This window comes from Aquarana catesbeiana, linkage group LG09 (assembly GCF_042186555.1).
Source record: "Aquarana catesbeiana isolate 2022-GZ linkage group LG09, ASM4218655v1, whole genome shotgun sequence".
In the NCBI taxonomy this organism is placed as follows: Eukaryota; Metazoa; Chordata; class Amphibia; order Anura; family Ranidae; genus Aquarana; species Aquarana catesbeiana.
The window spans coordinates 70,160,413-70,186,608 of NC_133332.1; the positions used below are offsets into that span (position 1 = coordinate 70,160,413).

Genomic DNA, 26,196 nt, shown 5'->3' on the forward strand with positions numbered 1-26,196 from the left:
TATGCTAACAGTGCAAGAAAGCTTTATTTTACAATAGCAACAGATACAGCCTGCTGTTGTATAAATGGCATACAGGCCAGTGTAGAAGAATACCAGGGAATCGTGTACATGAGATATCAGACAATGCTCAAGATATGTGCAGATTATTGGCTGGAAGACGTAGGGTTGAACCTTCATCTTGTTTTTCTCAGCCTCGGTGGATTTCCTGCAACCGTTCTGCTGCCTTCCTCAACTCTTCTTCCACCTCTTTGATATCCCGCTCCTTAAAGGCACAATAAGACAAGGCTATAAAAATTTAGTTTGAAAGCTGCCATAGACCCTACTAAGGCCTTTATTTATAATGGAGGGTGGATATCGCTATGTGTTCTCCACTGGACACCACAATGCTTACTCCATACCGTGCCTGCATTTTATGTTCCAATCGTAAAATGAAGGCTGTGCTGTCCTATGAGGTGCTCTTTGCATAATGCTGGAGAAAACACTCCTTGATTGGTGGAGGCGCCAGGCATATGACTTGGACAGGCCATGTACCTAGTCTTTCCTCCTTCCCTCTTTTTTCTATTCATGTAATTGAATGGGCTTTTGAAGTACCAAAGCAAGCAAAGTGCTAAACACATTTGTAGTGCACAGTGTTGTGCTTTATAAATGTGCACTTTTTTATGTATACAGTGGTATGGTCCAATCAACCTAAGTGGCAGTCTGACAAATATTTAACTGATTTGGCCACACTTACTGTATTTGATCTGTGTGATCAGAATAATAAAGAGAGCTAGCTGCCATTGTGCTTATGTGGCAATTTTAACATTATTTCTTAACATATTAGAATTGTGCAGGCTTACTTATGAAGGATTTATCCTTCTCTCTTTACTTAGCATAACCGAGGAGTCAGGGTGTTAGTTTGATGGTAGCTGCCCTGTCAACTACCAATATCAAATAACAGAGCCTTGTACATCCTAAAGGAGAAGTACAGCCAAAGCTTGTTTGGCTGTACTTCTATGGTTCACAGGAGTGCATTTCGTTTTGCCCTCCTGTAACCCGTTTTCAGCAGGCTTAAGTGTGCTGTCTGCTGATGTCACAGAGCCGGTCCAGGCTTGGGAAAGATGGCAACTGTATGGTCGGCATCCGCCCACATGCCTGGACCAGCATCTGGTTAAGCCTCTCCGCAAGCAGCGAGCCTGAGCCAGCCAGTCCCACCCCCAGTGAGGGGGGGGGGGCAGAGCAAAGAGCCAGTGACTGACAGTCACCAGCTCTCTGCACAGGGAGCTCTGAGAACTGGGTGATCAGCGGTGTTTGATCACTCAGTTATCAGGGTTAGTGTCGGCGGGCAACAGTTAGTGCCTGCAGGGGCTAGGCGAGTATGATTAAAAAAAAAAAAAATCACATACTTTACCACTTACCGCCCGGCCTATAGCAGAATGACAGCCGGGCGGTGGTTCTGTTATCCTGACCGAGCGTCATATGACGTCCAGCAGGATAAGCCGGGGGCGCGCAACATGGCAATCGGTGTTGTGGTGTGTCACTCTGAAACGCCGCAACTCCAATCTTGGTAAAGAGCCTCTGATGTAGGCTCTTTACCACGTGATCAGCTGTGAATCAGCTAAATATATTCCGGTAACTACAAAAACAAAAGGTATGCAAATCCTACTGCTTGTTTTCTTTAGAAAGCAACCCCAGCCTGAGATGGAAAGTCTGATTCTTGCCAGCATGTTTTTTTAAAAATTGTAATTTTTATTGGATTATTTTCAAAAGAAAAGAACATTGTTACAGATCATATAGGTATCTAAATCGTAGCATAACATATAAAGATACAAATGAAACATGTCCATGTATACAGAGCACAAGGGTGCTCTATATGTCATATCAGAAAATAAGAGTAGCTCATAGTAGACATGTGCACAGCCAAAAAATGTGTTCATTTTCGTTTCATTAGTTTATTTTTTTTTTTTTTTCGTTTTTCAGGTCATTCATTTGCAATTCGTAAATTCATACATTCGTAAGTTCGTTCATTCGTACAGTCGTAAATTCATACATTTGTAAATTCGAAATTTGAAAATCCAAAAACCCGAAAATTTGAAAATCTGAAATAGTAACAAACTAACACTTAAATTATAGGTATTGTAATTTCCTTTCAAATTTGGCTGTCAGTGAACGTAACAAACACAAATTTATCCGACGTTACGAATTATCCGAAATAACGAATACTGCATCTAAACAAATGTATGAATTTACGAATATTTGGAAAAATTAGTTAAACAGGTTTTCGTTAATTTGGATATTTCCGAATTACGAATTTGTCGAAATTTGTTAAAAAACTAATTCGGAACGAAGCGAATTGCACATGCCTAGCTCATAGGTATTGGCAATTAACAGAACAAAAATCAAATAAAAGACAATAACAAAGTTATGGTATACAAGTATGATTAGGGTATTTTTAAAAGAGAAGAGGGGGATACCGGCCTGTATACAAACACAGGTCTCGGGGTAGTATTCTAGAACGTACTGGTTGGTAGGTGTATACCATAGTCCGATTGGTCCCAGGGATCCCATATTTTATTAAATTGAAGAACGCTGTCATGCACAGAAGCCATCAAGTGTTCCATCCTTCGTATCTCGGCTATCAGCTGTAAGAATCTGGACCATGGAGGAGGTGTGTTTGATAACCAACATAATTATTTTTTTTGGAAATACCAGAAAAAGGGAGGCCCAAAAGGTAATGCAGGGGGTCTAGCGGAAGGGACACATCCACCACCTTCTGTATTAATCACATTACTTCATGCCAGAAGGGCTGGATCATACAGCATTGCCAGAAAATATGAAATAAAGAGCCAGTATCAGTCCCACAGCGCCAGTAATGTGCCGGGATCTTGCCAGCATGTTTGAGAGAAGGACCCTTACTCTCTTTGTGGAAGTAGGGGGTCTCTCTCCAGAGGTCAAATCCCCTTCCTGCAGAGTCAGACCAATATATATAATAATGGGGGGGCGGGTCAGACCTCTGCAATGAGATGACTGCTTCCCCATAGAAAGCAAGGGTCCAAGGTTGTGGCTGTTTTAGCTGATTTCAACTAATAGTTAAATTGGGCTTTAAATGAGAAACATGGAGTCTACCGTTGCTGGTTTTCTACTTTAAAATGATACTAAAGTCTCCTTTTTTTTTTTTTGCTTAAAAGTAACAAACATGTCTATACTTACCCGCTCTGTGCAGTAGTTTTGTATAGAGCAGCCCTGATTCTCCTCTTCTTGGGTCCCTCTTCGGCTCTCCTGGCCCCTCCCTCCTGACAAGTGCCCCCCACAGAGCCCTAGCTAGGCCGCATCCCTTTTTCTCCTCATTGGATGAGTAGGAGAGTCCCGGGCAGTTGAGTCTCCCCTGCAACATCGCTGGATAGTGATGGGGCTCAGGTAAGTATTGGGGGCTGCTGGACACAGAAGGTTTTTTTATCTGATTGCATGGAATGCATTCAGATAAAAAACCTTCTGCCTTTACAATCACTTTAACGCCTTCGCACCTAAGCGTAAAAAACAAATCTCAATGGCTGCCTAAGCACAATTTTGAAACTTTGATATGCGTTAGGAAAACCGTATATATCATCACAACTACTTTGTGCATCCAGGTGAAATATACCTTGTTTTTTTTTCAGTGGTAAATGATAATGGATATCTCCTGTTTTTTTTTGTTTTTTTTTGTTTTTTTTTAATTATCAAAAGGAAAACTTTTTTTTTTTAATTTAGCTGTGTATTTCTTGCTACTACCATAACCTTCCACCAAAGAACAACCCATATTAAAGTCTCCTACTCCTGATGTTTGCAGCGATACCACGTAAGTGTATGTTAGTGGTTGTTTGTACCCGTAGTACACCCCAAAAGCAATAATTTTCATTTTTGCTTTTTTTTATGCGACCTATAACACACTGACACTAATACAAAAAAATAATAATAACACTGACCCTGACCTTGACCCAAACACTAACCCTGGCATTGACCTAGATCTAGGTATTTTTTTGTATTTTTATATTTTATTTTTTGATTATTATTTTTTTAAAGTTTCTTACACATACTTTATTTTTTTCTGCAAGGGGAGAGAGAGAGAGGTGGAGATACGATGCATCTCTTTCCTCCATTCACAGAGAAAAAAAAAAGGGGCCGGGCTTCATAGTGACAGCCAATCAGAGGCTATCACAGCGATCAGGTGACCCAGAATTGGGAGATGTGGGTCCTGATTGTTAGTACAGGGCCCGGGGACCTCCCTGAAACTCCGGTCTCTGTGCGGCACGCTCCCAGCACAAAGGGAGATACGTGAATATGCAGCCTCACGGAAATGAGCTTAGTCCAGTGGAGCCGCATATTTGCATACGGTCGGCATGAAGGGGTTAAATTTCTGCATTGTACATGGGTTGCTCTGTCCCACATAATGGCTGCTTTAACTTTGTTCAAGTAATAGGTAAACTTTAATGCTCCATTCACATCTAGGCGTATGAGGGCGACAATCGCGGTAAAATCGCGGGATGCCCGTCGCCCAAAAGAAGCTCATGTACTTCTTTTGGGCGACAGGCGACCCACGATTCTGTTTGAGCGTTTTTAACAGCGTTTGGGGTACTATTGAAATTGACGGGCAACGCACTGAGAACGCACAGGCGTCCCGCAATTTGCCGCTATTGCAAATCGCGGGCAGGATCGGAATCAGATTCGGAAAGGGGAGATGTGAACGGAGCCTTATTTAGAGGAACAGACACAGAATTCTACCTGAGGCCCCTGTCACACTGCTGTGAGTTGAAAGTCATGCAATTTTACGGCCGTGATTTTGCCGCGATTGTGACGCAATTTCAGGGAATGCCTGTGTAAACTTGAGGTCTATGGACCTCAACTCGCATCAAAGTCGGACCAAAGTAGTACAAGGACAACTTGAAGTCGCACAGATATGAATAGTTATCATTGAGAATCATGGGGTACAACTTGTCATGCAACTCTGATGTCCAAAGTCGCAGGAAAAGTCGCACAAGTGTGAAAGGGGCCCTAACGAGCCCTGACAGAGCCCAGTATTTATGATAAGAACATTTATAGCTGCTGATGTTATATCAAATTACTAAAGTCCAATGGACTCCCTAAAGAACCACCATAAAGTCTGACTAAAACAAATTCTGAAAAAAATTAAAACATACATAGAATCTATCCTGCAATAAATCTAAGACATGCCAAAACTGCAGATAGTGTACAGGGGAGTAGCATGCACTTTGCTACTAATTCTGGTTCAATATAAACTTATCTAAGGTTTTATACCCCAGTGATAAGTCCAATTGCACTATGTAATCACTGATAACCACCCTGCCTCATTTTAAAGGAGAATTTCATCAGTGACAGATCAGAGGCAGGGTTGCCAACCATCAGTACATTTACTGACAGTTTGTAAAAATTAGTGATTTTTTTTACAGCTGTCAGTAAAAGTCTGTTAGAGAAGTTTTATGCCAGTAAAAATCTGTATTTTTTTTTTTCAGGCAGGTTAGTGTTGGCTCGGCAAGTGTCAGAAAGAACCCCTTGACAGCTTGATGCAGCACCCGCTTCCACTTATCTAGACAGAGTTTGGTACCAGTTGGGATTATTTTTAAATAGAAGCAGGCTGGAGCCGGTGGCGGAAAGAGCAGGCAGACACATTTGCGGATCCTGCTCTGCTAATTCCGGCTGCGGATTGATCTCAACTGCGCTCTTCCTGCCGCCTCTCCGCATAGATAGGTAGTTGGAACCCAGTGCTTGTCTGGTGGCAACAGCTGCTAAAGCCTGTGCCCACTGACCCTATGTGCCCTGCAGCTACACTACACTCTCCTCCTGCGTAAGTTATCCTGGTATCAGGTACTGTCAAGGAGGGGGATTTGGGGATGGGAGCAGAGCACTGTACTGGGGGAGGGGGCAATTTAGGGGAAAGGGGGGTACCCCTGAACCCTGCATTTTGTATGCAGTGTATCCCTGAACCCAGCACCCTGTACACAGCGCACCCCTGAAACCAGCACCCTGTACGCTGCACACCCCTGAACCCAGCACTCTGTACGCAGCGCACCCCTGAACCCAGCACTCTGTACGCAGCGCACCCCTGAACCCAGCACTCTGTACGCAGCGCACCCTTGAACCCAGCACTCTGTACGCAGCGCACCCTTGAACCCAGCACTCTGTACGCAGCGCACCCCTGAACCCAGCACTCTGTACGCCGCGCACCCCTGAACCCAGCACTCTGTACGCAGCGCACCCCTGAACCCAGCACTCTGTACGCAGCGCACCCCTGAACCCAGCACTCTGTACGCAGCGCACCCCTGAACCCAGCACTCTGTACGCAGCGCACCCCTGAACCCAGCACTCTGTACGCAGCGCACCCCTGAATCCAGCACTCTGTACGCAACGCGTCCCTGAACCCAGCACTCTGTACGCAGCGTGTCCCTGAACCCAGCACTCTGTATGCAGCACGTCCCTGAACCCAGCACTCTGTATGCGACATGTCCCAGAACCCAGCACTCTGTACGCAGCGCGTCCCTGAACCCAGCACTCTGTACGCAGCGCGTCCCTGAACCCAGCACTCTGTACGCAGCGCGTCCCTGAACCCAGCACTCTGTACGCAGCGCGTCCCTGAACCCAGCACTCTGTACGCAGCGCGTCCCTGAACCCAGCACTCTGTACGCAGCGCGTCCCTGAACCCAGCACTCTGTACGCAGCGCGTCCCTGAACCCAGCACTCTGTACGCAGCGCGTCCCTGAACCCAGCACTCTGTACGCAGCGCGTCCCTGAACCCAGCACTCTGTACGCAGCGCGTCCCTGAACCCAGCACTCTGTACGCAACGCGTCCCTGAACCCAGCACTCTGTACGCAGCGTGTCCCTGAACCCAGCACTCTGTATGCAGCACGTCCCTGAACCCAGCACTCTGTATGCGACATGTCCCAGAACCCAGCACTCTGTACGCAGCGCGTCCCTTGAACCCAGCACTCTGTACGCAGCGCGTCCCTGAACACAGCACTCTGTACGCAGCGCGTCCCTGAACCCAGCACTCTGTACGCAGCGCGTCCCTGAACCCAGCACTCTGTACGCAGCGCGTCCCTGAACCCAGCACTCTGTACGCAGCGCGTCCCTGAACCCAGCACTCTGTACGCAGCGCGTCCCTGAACCCAGCACTCTGTACGCAGCGCGTCCCTGAACCCAGCACTCTGTACGCAGCACGTCCCTGAACCCAGCGCGTCCCTGAACCCAGCACTCTGTACGCAGCGCGTCCCTGAACCCAGCACTCTGTACGCAGCGCGTCCCTGAACCCAGCACTCTGTACGCAGCGCGTCCCTGAACCCAGCACTCTGTACGCAGCGCGTCCCTGAACCCAGCACTCTGTACGCAGCGCGTCCCTGAACCCAGCACTCTGTACGCAGCGCGTCCCTGAACCCAGCACTCTGTACGCAGCGCGTCCCTGAACCCAGCACTCTGTACGCAGCACGTCCCTGAACCCAGCGCGTCCCTGAACCCAGCACTCTGTACGCAGCGCGTCCCTGAACCCAGCACTCTGTACGCAGCGCGTCCCTGAACCCAGCACTCTGTACGCAGCGCGTCCCTGAACCCAGCACTCTGTACGCAGCGCGTCCCTGAACCCAGCACTCTGTACGCAGCGCGTCCCTGAACCCAGCACTCTGTACGCAGCGCGTCCCTGAACCCAGCACTCTGTACGCAGCGCGTCCCTGAACCCAGCACTCTGTACGCAGTGCACCCCTGAAACCTGCACTGTGTAATACTGCTGCCTCCTAAATGTATTTTTTCCCCAGCTGAATGGGAATTTTGTATTGAAATACTGTGTCACAACCACAAGCCAAGCATTTGGCTTGTGGCTGCTGCATAGGCACATTGCGCTCAACTGGCAAGTTTGACAGGTGATGTTTTGCTGCTTGTAAACAAATTTGACATGTCAAGTTAAAATTTGTGCACTATGAAGCTAAGTATCAAGGCCATAGTACTCACACAGTAAATTTTCCATGTCAGTAAAACAAGTTGCGAGAGGTTGGCAACCCTGGATAGGAGACATAGCCTAGGGCAGTGATGGCGAACCTTGGCACCTAGATGTTTTGGAACTACATTTCTCATGATGCTCAACTACACTGCAGAGTGCATGAGCATCATGGGAAATATAGGTCCAAAACATCTGGGGTGCCAAGGTTCACCATCACTGGCCTAGGGCTTAAAGTGGAGGGCCACCCTAAAATAAAAAAAGTGCATCAATATTCTTAAAAAAATAAAAAAAAAAACATTTGAAAAAAAAAAATGTTTTAACTTACCTGAAACCCCTGTTGCTAGGCAGTCTTCCTAATCTGCCTCTTCCTATTCCGTGGCACTTCCTCCTCTTCAGCGAGCGGCCCTGTTGCCTTCTGGGACATGTGTGTGTCCCAGAAAACAACAGGGCCATTCACAAAGCGTCACACGACTCGCGCATACGCAGTAGGAAACTGGCAGTGAAGCCGCAAGGCTCCACTGCCTGTTTCCCTTAGCTAGGATGGCGGCGCCAGCAGCCGATCCGATGGACGGATCGGCCTTAAGGGGTCGACATCGCGGGCTAGCTGGACAGGTAAGTGCCCTTATTAAAAGTCAGCAGCTACAGTGTTTGTAGCTGCTTACTTTAAAAAAAAAAAAAAAAAAAACGTCCGGAACACCCCTTTAAGTTGGACATAAAATTAACAGTTTTTGGAAAGATTCACAGAATAGGTATTGACTGGATAGGTATTCCAAGTCCCAAATCCAGTTACTATGTGATGCATAAGCCTCATAAAGTAAACAGAAAAACTTTCTTTATCTTCCATGAGTTGGCCAAATCTTCCTTCCTTTGTGTATCTCACATGCCCCCCCCTCTGAGACACTGCAGCTCAGAGGGTTTCAGCAGCTCAGAGGGTTTCAGCAACTGGGGCAGTGCTGTCAATCCAGAAAGCAGTGGGCAGGACTAGATGTGGCCAGGTGCTGATTGACAAGCTCCAGGCTTGTCAATCAGCAGTGACGATTCTTATAGCCACACTTCCAGCAACATTTTTTCATGACACTGTAATGCAAGAAGGCACAGTCTGAATTTAGAAGCAGTGTGGAATTGTTGCAATACCATCACAGGAAGCTGCATTAGATGGACTTCACTGGCAGCATCAACACGTTTTTGTGGGACTTTAACCACTTGCCGACCAGCCACCGTCATTATACAGTGGCAGGTCGTCCTGTTGCCGCAAATCGCTGTAGCTGTACGTGGGTCCGTTTTACAGCCCGGTGCACAGTGGGGGAGCTGATGCGCGTGGCCGTGATGTCCGCCAGCCACCCGCAATCGCTCCACGGAGAGCCAGAACGGGGATCTGTCAATGTAAACAGACAGATCCCCATTCTGACAGGGGAGTAGAGAGAAATTGTCTGTTCCTAGTGATCAGGAACAGCGATCTCTCTCCTCCTCCAGTCAGTCCCCTCCCCCCACAGTTAGAAACACCTCCCAGGGAACACATTTAACCCCTTGATCGCCACTAGTGTTAACCCCTTCCCTGCAAGTGTCATTCATACAGTAATGAGTATCTATTTTTAGCTTTGATCGCTGTATATATGTCAATGGTCCCAAAAAAGTCAAAAGTGTTCGATCTGTCTGGTGCAATGTCGCAGTCCTGCTAAAAATTGCTGATCACCGCCAATACTAGTGAAAACAAAAAATTTATAATAAAAATGCCATAAATCTATCCCTTATTTTGTAGACGTTATAACTTTTGCGCAAACCCTATCAATATACGCTTTTTGCTATTGTTTTACCAAAAATATGTATAAGAATACATATGGGCCTAAACTGATGAAGAAATTTAATTTTTTTGGATATTTATTATAGCAAAAAGTAAAAAATATTGTTTTTTTATCAAAATTGTCCGTCTTTCTTTGTTTATAGCGCAAATAATAAAAACCACCAAAAGAAAGCTCTATTTGTGGGAAATAAAGGACGTCAATATTTGTTTGGGTACAGCATCGCACGACCACCTAATTGTCAGTTAAAGCGGCGCAGTGCCGTATCGCAAAAAATGACCTGGTCATTAAGGTGGGAAATCTTCTGGTCCTTAAGTGGTTAAAGTAGGGCTAAAAGAAGAAAACTGCAAATGCATATGCACTTATAATTGCCGCAGCACATACTTTTTAATAACAGGTCATAGTTCTACTTTAATCAGTTAAAGTCCGTTCAAAGTTAACAAATGGAAGGACACAATTGTGATTGTTTTATATGACTATCTTTTAATGCCAGTAGTTTCAGGCACCCAGGGTGCTTTCAATGAAAACAGACTTATTAGTAGTGATGGGCTCGGGCGTGTTCGGATTGAACCCGCCTAGGAAGCTGTCACTGCACACTGTCAATCATAATCAGTGAGGCATTTCCCGACCAGCAGCTGCACATACACACGCTGCCTATGATTGGCAGTGTGCAGTCTCGGCTTCCTAACAGGTTCGATCCAAACACGCTCAAGCCCATTCTTCTTAGCATATTGGAGTTGGTGTCACCACCAAAAAAAGGAAAGTATTTTTTCACTTCAGGTTGGTTTAAAGTATATCCAAACCCAAAAATAAATTTGGATTTATTGCGGATGACCAGCGCTTAGATGTTTTCTTCAGGCAAAGTAGATTTTCTGCAAGTACAGAGAAATATCTGTAGATCCTGCCAGAAACTCAGTGTCCTTGCAACTTCCCGTTCACCGAACTGAAATCTCAAACTATGTTATCAGCCTTCCCAACTCTGTTCTGTGAAACACAACATAAGGTAAGGAGAGGGGAGATGTTTGTAGTCCAAATCAGAAGAGCAGTCTAAGATAATAACACTGCTCGTCCATAGATACAGTACAGTGAGTGAGTGTAGTCACACTAGAACAGAAACTGTGTTACTAGCAGGATCAGCAGGTAAAAATAAATTAAGAAAAGCCTGATCAATAAGAAAACTAATGCCCTGTACACACGACCGGTTTTGCCGTCAGAATAAACTCTGAAGGTTTTTCCAACGGAATTCTGCTCAAGCTGTCTTGCATACACACGTTCAGATCAAATTCTGACCGTCAAGAGCGCAGTGACGTACAACACGTACGACGGCACTAGAAAAAGGAAGTTCAATAGCCAGTGCGCCACCCTTTGGGCTCCTTCTGCTAATCTCGTCGGAACAGCATACAGACGAACGTTTTTCCGATAGTAATTTGTTCCGTCTGAAAAATATAGAACATGTTCTCGATCTAAGTCCATCTGAATTTTCGATGGCAAAAGTCCGATGGGGCATACACACGGTCGGAATATACGATGAAAAGCTCCCATCGGACATTTTCTGACAGAAATTCCGACCGGGTGTACGCGGTATAATGCTGCCACCACATTTAAGGACTGTTTAGATGCAATATATTACAATTTTGTTTTTGGGTTTAGATACATTTTAAGGGTGAGAAGGAAAAGCAGAGAGTGAATTCTTATTCTGAAAGTGGTAGCTGTCTGGATTTTATCCCGTCCCTCTTGATTCAGTGCTTTGCGTCACTAATCTAGAACAGGTATGCAGATAATGACTTCTGACTTGGGCCCCTTTTGCACTTGTAGGACCTGATTCTGATATGAACATTTGTTTCTGGTCAGTGGCTGAGAAAGTATTAAAATCAGAAGGTCACTATGAGAACCAGGCAACTAGCAGAGGAAGAACAGTTAAGACAGCTCTGTTTTTCAAAGCAAAGGGCAAAAGTAAATGGGAAAAAGTGCCCCCCCCCCCCCCTTTCTTATTAATTAAATGAGAAGGGTATATGTCATCTAAGCAGCAACATGGCCACAGATTGGATTGAACATCTGTAGCCCAGAAAATGGCAAGCTTGGAACATGGCGTAACCTGGGAATTAATACATTTTTATGTAGTTAGGCAATTAGATGGCGAAGGAGGTAGTAAACCTTGATGGGGGAGAGGGGCTAGCTTGAGATAAGCTTTAAATACTTTTCACCCACTATTGTTGACTAGTGTTCTCACTGTCTCACCTCAGCTCTATGCTCCTCTCGTTCTTCGATTTCCTCCAGCTCCCTCTCTTCTTCCTCTTCTCTTTGTTCATGATTTCCAGGTCTACCATTGTGATGGTGTCTCTCCCTCCCTATATCATCTTCTTCTGGTCCATAGTATTTCCTCTCCCTGTCCATGTCTCCTTCTTCTGGGTGGTGGATGTGTCTCTTCTCTTCATGAGAATACCCATGCATGTGATTCTTGGAGTTTAAATATTTCAGGCGTCTGTCTTCAGTCTCAAACTGGGCTGTTTCTTCTTGGCTGGGGTCCTCTGCCATTCTTCTTTGGGATCCTCTTTTTCTTTTCTCCCATTCATCATGGTCCCTGTGGTACCACCCTTTGTTGTTCTCATGGTATCCTCTGCCATGCTCCTCCTCTGAGCTATCTTCCTCACTCTCATCACCAATATTTTTTTTCTCCATGTCCCTTCTCTTGGTGGCTGCAGCATCCCTGGCCACATCTCCAGATCTTTTTCCTTGACTATCATCTCTCTTTACAGCAGGGCTTCTTTTGTCCTCCTCTTCCTCCAGCAGCTCATGGGCTTTCTCCTCAGCTGATGCACCATGCTCTTTCTGTTTAACCTCCACTTTTTCGATCTTTTCAAACTCTTTTGATTCTTCATTTTCTGTTCCCCTTTTTGATTGCGTGTCTCTTTTAGGAGCAGGTACAGGACTCTCATTGGTTCTCTTTCTAAGTTCTTCTTCTTCTTCACTGCTTTCCTGTACTCCATGCTGCTGTGACTTTTCTAAAGGTAGCATAAACACAGGAAAACATAGGCAAGTGTCACAGCTGAGATCATGGATTTTAGACAACACCATTACTGTACCATATAATAACATTTTGGTACTCTATGCAAGTGAAAAATAAAATCTGAAATACCCTAAATTGTATCATTGTTAGAAGTAGGAGAAGTAGAAAGAATATTAAATTGAACCTGCCATGCCCACAAGTTGACAAAAATAACATTACTGGTGAAGTGCAGATGGTACCCAGGCTTGTCTTCAAATTCCTTTCTTTGTGTCTGCGGAAGACCCTGGATTCTATTGACTGTCTGCATACTGGAAAAAAACAATGTCTGTTCCAAGGAGCCAAGGTACAAGTACATTTATGCACTGCAAGGTGCTTGAGGTTTACCATTAAATGGGGAACTTGAAAGGTTTATATTAACATGAAGAATGTTGCAGTCAGTTATACATCATAGCTTTGAACAGAGAGACCAGAAATGTTGAAAAGAGGGTAGATATTATGTAGTCATGGTCAAGAGATTGGCACTACTGCCAGGGGGTAAATAATACATGGGCGATAGTAAACAAGGCAGTCTTCTAAATGAGTAACATAACAAATACTTTCATAGATGTATGGTCATAGATAATGGATTGTCTTAATTAGACCCAAAGTAGTTTCAAGGTGCCTCATCCCTATATAGCCATATCAAAAAGGTGAATTTTTGGCCTGAGATTTTTAATTGGCACCAAGAATACAAACAATCAATAAAAATTCACAATACTTATTAATATAGTTTCTTAAAAGGGACAATAGTCTGCAACATATTAAAAAACACCAAAAGAAAATGTACATAAATTTAAAACCACAATATAAAAAAAAGTGTTTGTTACCCCATCATTTCATATTACTGATATGTGCCTGCTGTACCATGTACTTGTATGAGAAAGTCTCCTGTTTTCTTTGTATTGCTTCCTTTGTGTGAAATCCCTGGTGATTCTACCAGTCCCCATGCTTCCCTAATAACTGACCGCACTAAGCAGGAGAGCATAGTGTGGTCAGCGTTCTGGCTGTGCTGGGGACTCAGCCTCCTCTCCTCCAATGATTAAACTTGCACACGCACACACACACAGCTTTTCACTGGGAAGCTTAGTGTGCTGTTACTTCTCCTCCCACCAGCTCTTATGCAGCTGAGGACAGAGGGAATGTGATTACTTATAAAAAAAGGGGGAAAAAAAGGTATTTATAAAAAAATAAATAAACAATAAATTTAAATCTATACACAAAGGTTTTGCCTTTCATTTCTATTTTAAGCTGAATGGGTTGTTTTACAAGGTGATCATTTACAATCACTTTCAGGCTGTATTCATACCTTTTTCAAAGTCGCGATTTTGCCGGGTTTTTGCCACCATTTTGTTCAGGTCACCAATGTAAAAGGCAGAAAAATGCCTGTAATCTGCCAAAGAAGCTCATGTTCTTTTTTGAACTTAGGGCGTTTTTTTCAGGCGTTTTGCTTTAGGTAACAAAACGTTTAGATGTGAACAGATGCCATTGAAATGAATGGGAATTTGCTTGTTGGGCGTTTTACGAGCTGAAAACACTCAGGTGTGAATGCAGTCTAACAGTACAGCACATCTTCAATGCTTAAAGTTTACAAAAAACAGTATATGGTGATTTGTACTCTCAGTATTAACTATTGAGTGTTAAAGCTTGGGCTTTATTGATCTTGCCCAGGCTTGTTAGGGTCCCCCATATATTTAGGTTTAGCAAAGTGACAAGGGAAAATTCCTTCTAGCACAGCAAAACCTTGCACCTTGATTGGGTAATGTCACCAAGGGCAGGAGACTCGGAGGTTATTAAAGGAGGACACTCAGCTGGTGGTGTTAGGTAGAGGAGATGCATGTGTGCCGAGCAAAACAACTGGTTGACTGCATGCTAGCAAGCCTAGGAGAAACTCTTTAGGGATAATCTGTGTCACTGCAGTGTACAAGGCTATTTAAGCTCCTGAATGTGCCAAATTTCCTTTCCTCTGATGTGTAGAACACAGACTTGCATCTGTCACTAATGTTGGGTCCTGCAGTAGTTGTATAGACTACATCCTGTTATTGTGGTTTCATATTTTAGAAGCCAATATGCCTCTGTTTTACTGCACATGTGGATTCCTCGGCTGATACCTGGTGACAAAAATGATATAAAATATATTCTTGTTATGTTTTGTGTCTACCGTGTGCTTCCTGAGAAAAAGGCAAAATTAAAATTCAATTGTATTGCCATGGGCAAGAATCCTTCTGGCCATTACAGCCTCCTTAACTCCTCAAGGTTAGACCTCAATCCCCAAGGGATAAATCCTCCAAAGCTGTTCACTTTACCTCGATGGCTCAGGTCCTCCAGTTCTTTCAGGAGATGTTGATGACGCAGAATGGAGATTAGTCTTTCATCTGTAAAACCCAATAATGTAGGTATTAGCAGGGTTTTTTTTCTCAGAGAATAGGTGCAGGAATTTCCCCTGAGTCACCTCCTGTCTCCGTCCCTCACTGGCCTTCAAGAACGGTCCCTTGTTTCCACCCCCTACTCACTTCCCAGTACCATCCCTTTTAGAGTATCCTTTTGTGGTGCTGATGGTAACATACAAATTACAAAAGATAGTATTGGAAATAGAGCTGCGCTCTCTAAACTAATATGTAGCAATGAGTAACAGATAACGAACCCTTGTGCTATTATCATAAAAACCAATAAGTGGTAGCAGAAGCAGTATTGATAAACCACGTAAGGCTCATGTCATATGAACCAGTAATATTGAATCATGTGATGATCTTATTAGTCCACAGAAACCGGTATAGGCTAGAAAAATCCTTAACAGGTAGCATATGATGGCATCAAGTCACCCGTACGGGCAAAAGGTACAAATCGTCATTGAATAGGAATCCTCCTTGTGATGTTAGAAAATCACACTGGCAAACAAAGTGATTATCCACCACCACATGAATGTCACACTTACCAGCTTGCACAAGCTGAATCGCTTGTGGCTCATACCCAGCCAGGGTCTTTTCCTCCAGGGATGGCAAGCAGATGGCAAAAGTTGAACCAGATGAGCTTTCACAACACATGGGCAAAGCAGATGATCATATCCTTCCACTGGTTCAAGGGTCCTCACACCGTATTCATGGCATTCATGGCAATCCGAAAAAAGAGATACTCGCCATAGTGTAAAACCAAACTTCACATTTAATAGGTACAAAGTGATGCACTTACATCAAAAATGGAATGTACAAGCACAATTTTTGTAAAAAGCTAGCCATTTTTGATGTAAGTGCATCACTTTTTACCTATTAAATGTAAAGTTTGGTTTTACACTATGGCGAGTATCTCTTTTTTTTTGGATTGGAATGAATACGGTGTCTAGGTGAGGACCCTTGAACCCAATGGAAGGATATGATCATCCGTTTAACCCATGTGTTGTAAAAGCTCAACTGGTTCGATTCGCCATCTGCTTGCCTTCCCTGGAGGAAAAGGCCCTGGCTGGGTATTAGTGCCCTTTCACACTGACAGTGCGGGGGCGTCGGCGATAAAGCACCACTAGAACTAGCGGCGCTTTACCGTCGTTTTAGATGCACTTTTCGGCCGCTAGCAGTGCGCTTTTAACCCTCGCTAGCAGTCGAATAAAGGGTTAAAAGCGCCCACAAAGCACCGCTCATTGATTTCAATGGGCAGGGGCGCTTTAGGAGCAATGCATACACCGCTCCTAAAGCGCCTCAAAGAAGCTGCTTGCAGGACTTTTTTTGACATCCTGCCAGCGCAGCGCCCCAGTGTGAAAGCCCGAGGGATTGCAGATGAGGCATTTTTCAGGCGCTATTTTTAGCGCTAAAGCGCCTGAAAAACGCCTCCAGTGTGAAAGGGGTCTTAGCCACCAGCAGGGGCGTCACTAGGGGGTGGCTTTTGGGGCTATAGCCCTGAATCTAGGGCCAATAGCCCCGAGTCTCTGCAGGGGTCCCCAAGGGGAGGGGAGGCTCTCTGGGGATCCTTATGTAAGTGGGCGGCTCTCTGGGGACCCTGATGCAAGGGAGAGGCTCTCTGGGGACCCTAATGTAAGGGGGGCTCTCTGGGAACCCTGTTGTAAGTGGGGGGCCCTCTGGGTACCCTGATAAAAGGGGGAGGCTCTCTGAGGACTCTGATGTAAGGAGGAGGCTCTCTGGGGAACCTGATATAAGGGGGGCTCTCTGGGGACCCTGATGTAAGGGGGCTCTCTGGGGACCCTGATGTAAGTGGGGGGCTCTCTGTGGATATATATATACACATATATTACTGTATATACATGTGTATGCTCGTCCAAGCGTATGACTTTCTTTACTTTCTTTACTACGCTGCTCTATGGGCTCTATCCCCAGGTCTTTTGTAGACCTAGCAACGCCCCTGGCCACCAGTGATTCAGCTTGTGCAAGCCGGTAAGTGTGACATTCATGTGGTGGTGGATAATCACTTTGTTTGTCAGTATGATTTGCTAACATTACGAGGAGGATTCCTATTCAATGACTATTTGTACCTTTTGTCCGTACGGGTGACTTGATACCATCATATGCTACCCGTTAAGGATTTTTCAAGCCTATACCGGTTTCTGTGGACTAATAAGATCATTGCATGATTTGATATCACTGGTTCATATGACATGAGCATTAAGTGGTTTATCAATACTGCTTATGCTACGACTTATCATTGTTTTTTATGATAATAGCACAAGGGTTCCTTATCTGTTACTCATTGCTACATATTAGTTGAGAGAGCGCAGTTCTACTTCCAATACTATCTTTTTTTTCTGTATATCTCACAGCAGAGTTGCTGCTTTTTAGGTGTTATTTGTTCACAGCGCAGTTTTTTTTTCCTTTATAAATGACAAAAGATGACAAGGAAAGCAGTAAAATAGATCACCTGCAGCCAGCAACAATAGATCCCCGACAAAACAATAGACTCTCCCCAGCAAAGGACCCTGCGCAAGAAAATACCACCCCAGCAACAAAAGATCCAGCAATATCCCATCCCCCACCCCACAACAATAGATCTCCCAACAGCCAGCATCAATAGACCCCTCCCTCAATAACAGATCCCTCCCAGCAACAAATAACCCCCCAGCAGCAGAAGATCCCCTCCAGCAACAAAAGACTTCCCCAGCAACAATAGAACCCTATGCCAAAATTGTTTCCCACCAGTGACATTACCTCCCCCTGCAGGCAGCATCAATAGACCCTCCAGCACCTCTTGCCATTACATACATTCAGTGCCGGAACGGTGTTCCCCGACGTCCCCGCTGACAAAAAAGCCCTGGATATTAGTGAGCAAAGAACTGAGCTTTGTGTCTCAACAAAACACACCTCAGATAGTCTGTACAGCCTTGTAGAAAAGAGTCAGCATCAAGTTTTCTTTTGCCAGCTGTGCTTTTCCAGAAATGGTTTGAATCAGACTGGTAACGATAGACATCGCCAGATGTGAGACCAGAACAAGGTACATTTTGGTTTGTTGCTTGGGGGTACTGCATGAGAATTAGCAATTAAGAATAAAACTCCATATAGAATAAGGCCAAATGGTGTATTATTGTTCAACACTGATTACTGTCCCCTTCTGTGACCAACATTAACATTGTGCTCCATGAGTATTTTCTCATGACATCATCTGTTCCTATAGACTTTTGATGTCATCTCTTTGTAATGAGACTCAGGTATACTGGGATCTGCAGTAGGTCAAGGAACATTTGCAAAGTGCAGTAACCCATAACAAACAATAAGCAATAGCTTGTCTTCGTTTTTTTGCAGCTTCAAACTACAGTAACTGTATGCTATAAGTTACTGCTTAACATTGCTTTTCCTAATAAGTCAGTATGGCCAAAAGTGATATTTTAATTATAGCTGAAGTCTGGTGGAGTAAGTCAGCCCCTTTCTTCTTGTATGGTTTGGATACTCCAGCAGTGAGATATCTCTGACATAATTCTTCTCCATCTCACAGTTTTGGAGATTGTCACCTATGTGTCTTTAGCATGCTATGTTACATTAAAGTGTTACTAAACCCAGGACCCTGCATTCACTATATCTGGTCTCCCACAGTACACAGAACATGGAAATGCAATTGTTTAACAAATATATACTGCTAAATACCTTTTCTCATCAGCGATATACAGCAGTCGTATCCTACAGTATCTCACAAAAGTGAGTATACCCCTCACATTTTTGAAAATATTTAATATATTTTCATGTGACAACATTAAAGAAATGACACTTTGCTACAATGTAAAGTGGTGAGTGTACAGCTTGTATAACAGTGTAAAAAACGCAACACACAGCCATTAATGTCTAAACCGCTGGCAACAAAAGTGAGTACACCCCTAAGTGAAAATGTCCAAATTGGGCCCAAAGTGTCAATATTTTGTGTGGCCACCATTATTTCCCAGCACTACCTTAACTCTCTTGGGCATGGAGTTCACCAGAGCTTCACAGGTTGCCACTGGAGTCCTCTTCCACTCCTCCATGACGACATCACGGAGCTGGTGGATGTTAGAGTACTTTACTTTGCGCTCCTCCACCTTCCATTTGAGGATGCCCCACAGATGCTCAATAGGGTTTAGGTCTGGAGACATGCTAGGCCAGTCCATCAACTTTACCCTCAGCTTCTTTAGCAAGGCAGTGATCATCTTGGAGGTGTGTTTGGGGTCAATATCATGTTGGAATACTGCCCTGCAGCCCAGTCTCCAAAGGGAGGGGATCATGCTCTTCTTCAGTATATCACAGCACATGTTGGCATTCATGGTTCCCTCAATGAACTGTAGCTCCCCAGTGCCGGCAGCACTCATGCAGCCCCAGACCATGACACTCCCACCACCATGCTTGACTGTAGGCAAGACACACTTGCCTTTGTACTCCTCACCTGGTTGCCACCACACACGCTGGACACCATCTGAACCAAATACGTTTATCTTGGTCTCATCAGACCAAAGGACATGGTTACAGTAATCCATATCCTTAGTCTGCTTGTATTCAGCAAACTGTTTGCAGGCTTTCTTGTGCATCATCTTTAGAACAGGCTTCCTTCTGGGATGACAGCCATGCAGACCAGTTTGATGCAGTGTGCGGTGTATGGTCTGAGCACTGACAGGCTGACCCCCCAACCCCTTCAACTTCTGCAGCAATGCTGGCAGCATTCATACGTCTATTTCCCAAAGACAACCTCTGTATATGACGCTGAGCACGTGCACTCAACTTCTTTGGTCGACCATGGTGAGGCCTGTTCTAAATGGAACCTGTCCTGTTAAACCGCTGTATGGTCTTGGCCACTGTGCTGCAGCTCAGTTTCAGGTTCTTGGTAATCTTCTTATAGCCTAGGCCATCTTTATGTAGAGCAACAATTCTTTTTTTCAGATCCTCAGAGAGTTCTTTGCCATGAGGTGCCATGTTGAACTTCCAGTGACCAGTATGAGAGAGTGAGAGCAATAACACCAAATTTAACACACCTGCTTCCCATTCACACCTGAGACCTTGTAACACTAATGAGTCACATGACACCGAGGAGGGAAAATGGCTAATTGGGCCAAATTTGGACATTTTCACTTAGGGGTGTACTCACTCTAGTTGCCAGCGGTTTAGACATTAATGGCTGTGTTATTTTAAGTTATTTTGAGGGGACAGCAAATTTACACGGTTACACAAGCTGTACACTCACTACTTTACATTGTAGCAAAGTGTCATTTATTCGGTGTTGTCACATAAAAAGATATCATAAAATAGTTACAAAAATGCGAGGGGTGTACTCATTTTTGTGATATACTGTATAAGGTTGCAGAACCCCGTCCCTCTGTCTGGACAGTGCTGATTGCCCCTGCGCTGATCACATGTACCCTCCAGAAAAAAAAAAAAAACAACACTCTAGCAATAAACTGAGCATGTGCAGAGTGCCCCCAAAGCTCTGTACTGTCAGGAGATGGATTGGGGACTGTGGAAGAAGGGGAGGATCAAAGAAGACAAGATCAGTTTTTTTACACAATGCACAAGATTAACCCCTTAGGTTCCACAGTGAATATAACAAACATGCTTTATTGCATATACAGACTGATTTTACTGTTGTGGGTTTAGTAACACTTTCATGCCCCGTACACATGGTCGGATTTTCCGATGGAAAATGTCCGATCGGAGCGTGTTGTCGGAAATTCCGACCGTGTGTGGGCTCCATCGGACATTTTCCATCGGATTTTCCAACACACAAAGTTGGAGAGCAGGAGATAAAATTTTCCGACAACAAAATCCGTTGTCGGAATTTCCGATCGTGTGTACACAAATCCGACGGACAAAGTGCCAAGCATGCTCAGAATAAATAAAGAGATGAAAGCTATTGGCCACTGCCCCGTTTATAGTCCCGACGTACGTGTTTTACGTCACCGCGTTCAGAACGATCGGATTTTCCGACAACTTTGTGTGACCGTGTGTATGCAAGACAAGTTTGAGCCAACATCCGTCGGAAAAAATCCTAGGATTTTGTTGTCGGAATGTCCGAACAAAGTCCGACCGTGTGTACGCCCTATAAGTCTAGGAGTAAGAATGCAAAGATAAGATGAGACATTGAAGAACAGCAGCCGAAAGAAGAACAACTCTTGATAATCAACGCAAAATCAATCAAATCCTGCCTTTCATATTTCTTAGGCAATATGGGAAAACAAATGTGAGACTTGATGCAGGCAAAATAAAGGACTCTGTTTATCAGTATTTTCACCCAAAATTTACACAACTTTCACCCAAAATTCAACATTTCTCAGGTGAAAATTGTGTGCATCCTAGGTGGATGTTGTATGAATCTTGGGTGAAACTATTGATAAACATTTAATATAGGTATTGTAAATGAAGCATTGTGTGACTGGATGTGGAAAGGCAAGGAGAAGTAAAAGGAGACATGACCTTCCCTGAGTAGTCGGATGCAGCCACTGCTGACCCTCTCGGGTCCCTGTTTAGACAACGACTCGGCTAGGACCTCCATGATACATCTTGTGACCTATAAATACAGGGAAATATTATTCCATAGCCAAAAGATAGCAATATACCACTTAACCCTGCTATACATCAGCTTGGTCAGCCAAACCCCTACAAACAAACAATCACACCTCTTTATGCACATATTCCATAATCTATACTGCATACATTGTTTGCTATAACAGCTGGCTATTTTTAGCCCTGTGAATATTCTTTTCTCCCCTCATTGACTCTTGTCCCTGAAAATAATGATCAATATGGCAACTTATAAATTAAAAAATATATTTTAGTGAAATGAGCCTATGTGTTAGTACCAACCAACAGAAAGACCAGCAATGCTCAGAGTATCTATGGAAAAATCTTCAAAGGCACAAAAAGATACAATGAAGGTACTCTACCTATGCATTTTTGTCCTTAATAACAGCAAAGATTAATGCCCAATTGAAAATTCAGGTTAAATTGGATACAAACATTCCAGGTGCATCAAAACTAATATTCCTGCAACCATGGGTGTTGACTGGGGAATCCCTCCAGCGGAGATGTTGTGTTCTCCCAGCAGGGGGGCAGGAGAATCCATCCCCACCGGGAAAACAGAGGGATTATTGCTAGCGGCTATAACAGCATGTAAAATCCACCAGGCTGGTTGCACCCAAGTTGATCGATCAGCCCACCCATACATGGTTCGAATCTTGACTTTAGGGCTCATGTACATGGGCTCAGAGGCCCATACACTATGCAGGAGCCATCTGTTTATGTTTCTTGAACAGAGTGGAGCTGTATGCAGGCAGCCAATGTTAGTCAATGGAGACGCAGTGGATGTACAGAATCCCAGGCAGTGGCTGTATGGACTCACATGCACATCTGAGTTTAACAGATGTGCAGAAATGGATGCAAGGCCCTGAATGCAGACAATGTATGTTCAGGGCCTCGCACCTGTCCCTGCATGCCTGTATAGTAGCTGTATCATCATTGACTAGCGTAGGTTGCCTGCACACAGCTCCACCCTGCTCCGGAAACATAAACAAATGGCTCTTGCGTACTGTATGAGCCTCTGTGACTGTGTGAATTTCCCCTTACAGTTTCTTCAGAAAACAGCAACAGCCTACAGTCCCCCTGCCAGAAGGATCCCTGCTTTTTGTGTGTAAGCAGTTGTCCCTCAGCAGAGGTCCATCATGTCCCCTGCTGAGTCAGTGTTAGAGATCTACAATCAGCAAAGCTCATGCTCGCTGCTGATTGGAGAGCACTAGCTCTGACCCAGCAGGGTCGTGTGTTGTACTGCTGCAGAAAGACTGCTTCCACAAAGAGAGCATGGGTCCTTCTCTACAGCATGCTGGCAGGGGAAGGCTTTCTGCTTGGGCTGTGGCTGCTTTCAAAAAGAATGAACTGTGAATCTGATAAATACATTTACGGTAATTTAAAAAAAAAGTTTTAGAGTCATAAGACTTTGTTTTATATATCCTGAAATATATTCAGTTGATTCAGTTAACTTGGGCTTTAAGGATCAAGTCTAGTTCAACACCTATAAGCCATCTCTAAATCTGCATTTTTAAGCTCATCCTGATGATCAGAGGAATAGTGTTGATTCCACATTACCACATAAATTGCCCATTTTATCAGAAATAGTCCACCAGCTTTGTACTAGCAGTTGGCTACTGTCATAATTTTTCACATGCATTTATTTCAATGTAATTTCTTTAGTTATAGTTCAAAAACATTTCAAAAATACTTCATGTAGTCAACAGAATCTATACAAGAAAGAAGATCTTGCTGCACTTCTTGTTTATTTAATTTTAATCATAATAAAGCATCCTAAATTAATTAATCCTAAATTAATACTAATGCCGATAACACATGTTGAATATTCCATGCACCCAAATAAATCAACACAGTAATATATCTAGTAAAAAAATTCTAGTGCACCAACTTAATGACAATTAAAAAGCAATTTATTAAAGAAATCTTTGGAACACTTGGAAGAAAACAACCATTACAACCGAATGAGTGACCATCTGACTGAGAACAAACTTCTTGATCCCCTTTAGTCCAGATTTCGCCCTCAACAATCCACAGAATCTGCTTTCCTTAAACTCACAATCAACCTACCAACGGTAAAAACCAATGGACGCTATTCTGTACTCCTACTTCTGGACCACTCTGCTGCCTTTGACACAGTGGAGCACCCCCTCCTCCTCAAAAAACTCCACTCCTTTGGTCTCCCTGACTGTACTCTTCGCTGGTTCTAACCCTACCTATCCCACCACACCTTCAGTGTCACTTGCAATTCTACTTCCTCCTCTCCTCTTCCTTTCTCCATTGGGGTCCCCCAAGGTTCTATTATTGTACCTCTGCTATTCTCAATCTACAACTCCTCCCTGGGTCAGTTGATTGCCTCCTATGGCTTTCAATACCAATTCTAAGCTGATGACACCCAAATTTATCTCTCTACTCTCCTCAGCTCACTCCATCAGTGTCCTCACGCATCATTAATTTACTGACTGACATATCAGCCTGGATGTCACACCACTCCTCAATTCAGTCTAGCCAAAACTGAGCTCATACTATTTTCTGCCCCATGTGCCCCTTCCCCTGATTTCTCAATTAACCCATTCCCGCATGCCAAGGTCCTAGGTGTAATCCTGGACTCTGAACTGTACTTTTGGCCCCACATCCAATCACTGTCCAAAGCTTGCCTGGTCAACCTCTCTAAGATATGCCACTTCCCTAACGAATGAGCTTCTGTCCACTTTTAGACAATCCCTGAAAACTCATCTTTTCAAAGAAGCCTATCTGGTCCCCACCTAACAACTGTACATTTATTTCCTCCATCAGCTCATCCCCCACAGTTATTACCTTTTGTACCACTTGACCCTTCCTCCTAGCTTGTAAGCTCTAATGAGCAGGGTCCTCTAATTCCTACTGTATTAAATTGCATTGTAACTATACTGTCTGCCCTCATGCTGTAAAGCGCTGCGCAAACTGTTGGCGCTATATAAATCGTGTATATTAATAATAAAGAAAAAAAAAAACACAGATGCCATAAGCTATATAGGTAAATAGTGTCCCCTTGGGAATTGAACCCAGAATCCCAGTTCTGGCTATACAGCCGCCATGCTACACTTGTACAACACACAGTCGGGCACTTTTTCACAATATGTTATCAAGATAACAGAAGTCCATTTATATTCAGAAGATCTCTTACCTTCTCTTCTTCCTCAGAAAGCTGAGTGGACAAGGGCATGGAGGAAACTGAGTAGGAGAAGATCAATAAATATTTTCAGGAAGGCAGAAGACTGGTACATAATCAGGACTATATATATATATATATAATTATATATATATATATATATATATATATATATATATATACACACACACACACATACATACATACAGTACATACATAAGTAGCTAACTATACATTCATGGTGTCCATCTGTCCACTTCATAATTGTCTGTCAAAAGAGCTGGTGGGCGCTGGTAGACTACTGTCAATCAATTTACAGCTATATAGCCTAAATAATCCTGATCATCCTATTAATTTAGGAAAACCTATGGAGTCCAGATATATTCTGCACTATTCTGGATTTTCTGTAGTGTCAGTATACAAAATGAGTGACCTATGCTCACCATTACAAATATTGGTTGGTGATCATGGTTTAGATCAAGACTCATTTTGAGGTTCAGTCCACCCAAAGAATCAGAATTTATTTTAAATTGGTCTGATTGCAGTAAACTGAAGGCTGGTTGGTTTCTATGGGTACCTTCCTTGCTTCTCCTTAACAAATAAGTTAGATGGCAGCTTGGTATTTCTTAAAGTTACCTTCTATTAAGCAGATCTGGTCAAAAGACACCAATGGTGAGTGACCAACACTCAATTTGGCCATCTGCAAGAGTACCGTATTGGCTTTTTTAAAGAAACAATGTCCTAGGGGGAAAAGGCATGCTGGCACAACAGAAGTCAGGTATCTGGTTCTTGTTTAATGGCAATTATTGTGATCAACAAATTATCCTCAAAGATATATGGACATAAGGGGTCCATCATGCATGTAATAACATACACAGAGAGATAAGCACATCACTAATCACCAATGAGAATTGGGATTTGCTTGAAATGACCATGCATGCATTATCGCTGATGTAGCAAATATTCATACCTTTAATTAATATTGTTTCTGGAATATTCTAATCTAATAAAGCATAGCAGTGAACCTTTTCTGCGGCTAAGGTTCTTACCTTGAATGCAGACAGCTGCCAGCAATAAACATTTCACAGGACCCATCCTGGATGTGCAAAGAATCCCTCGGCCCAGAAGCTGCAGGCAGTGATGACAAGAAGGATGCAGAGAGCCTGAGCCTCAGGCTGGACCAGAGTTTGCACACTCTGTGTATTGCTGCAGATTATATAGCTGGCACAGTGCACAGGCAGTGTGATCATGTGACCCCCCCCCCCCCCCCCCTCTTCCC

The 26,196-nt window shown here is 43.9% G+C and overlaps 1 protein-coding gene across 1 annotated transcript; it reads right to left on the reverse strand.

Annotated features, from left to right (window-relative positions):
• On the reverse strand, positions 1–26,196 carry CCER2 (coiled-coil glutamate rich protein 2). Its single transcript, XM_073598761.1, has 6 exons — positions 25,967–26,196; positions 24,933–24,979; positions 21,662–21,755; positions 15,107–15,175; positions 11,996–12,759; positions 1–262 (listed from the first exon to the last, which is right to left on the reverse strand). Exons 1-6 carry the CDS (start codon positions 26,010–26,012, stop codon positions 188–190), a joined length of 1,095 nt encoding a protein of 364 aa, XP_073454862.1. The 5' UTR covers positions 26,013–26,196; the 3' UTR covers positions 1–187.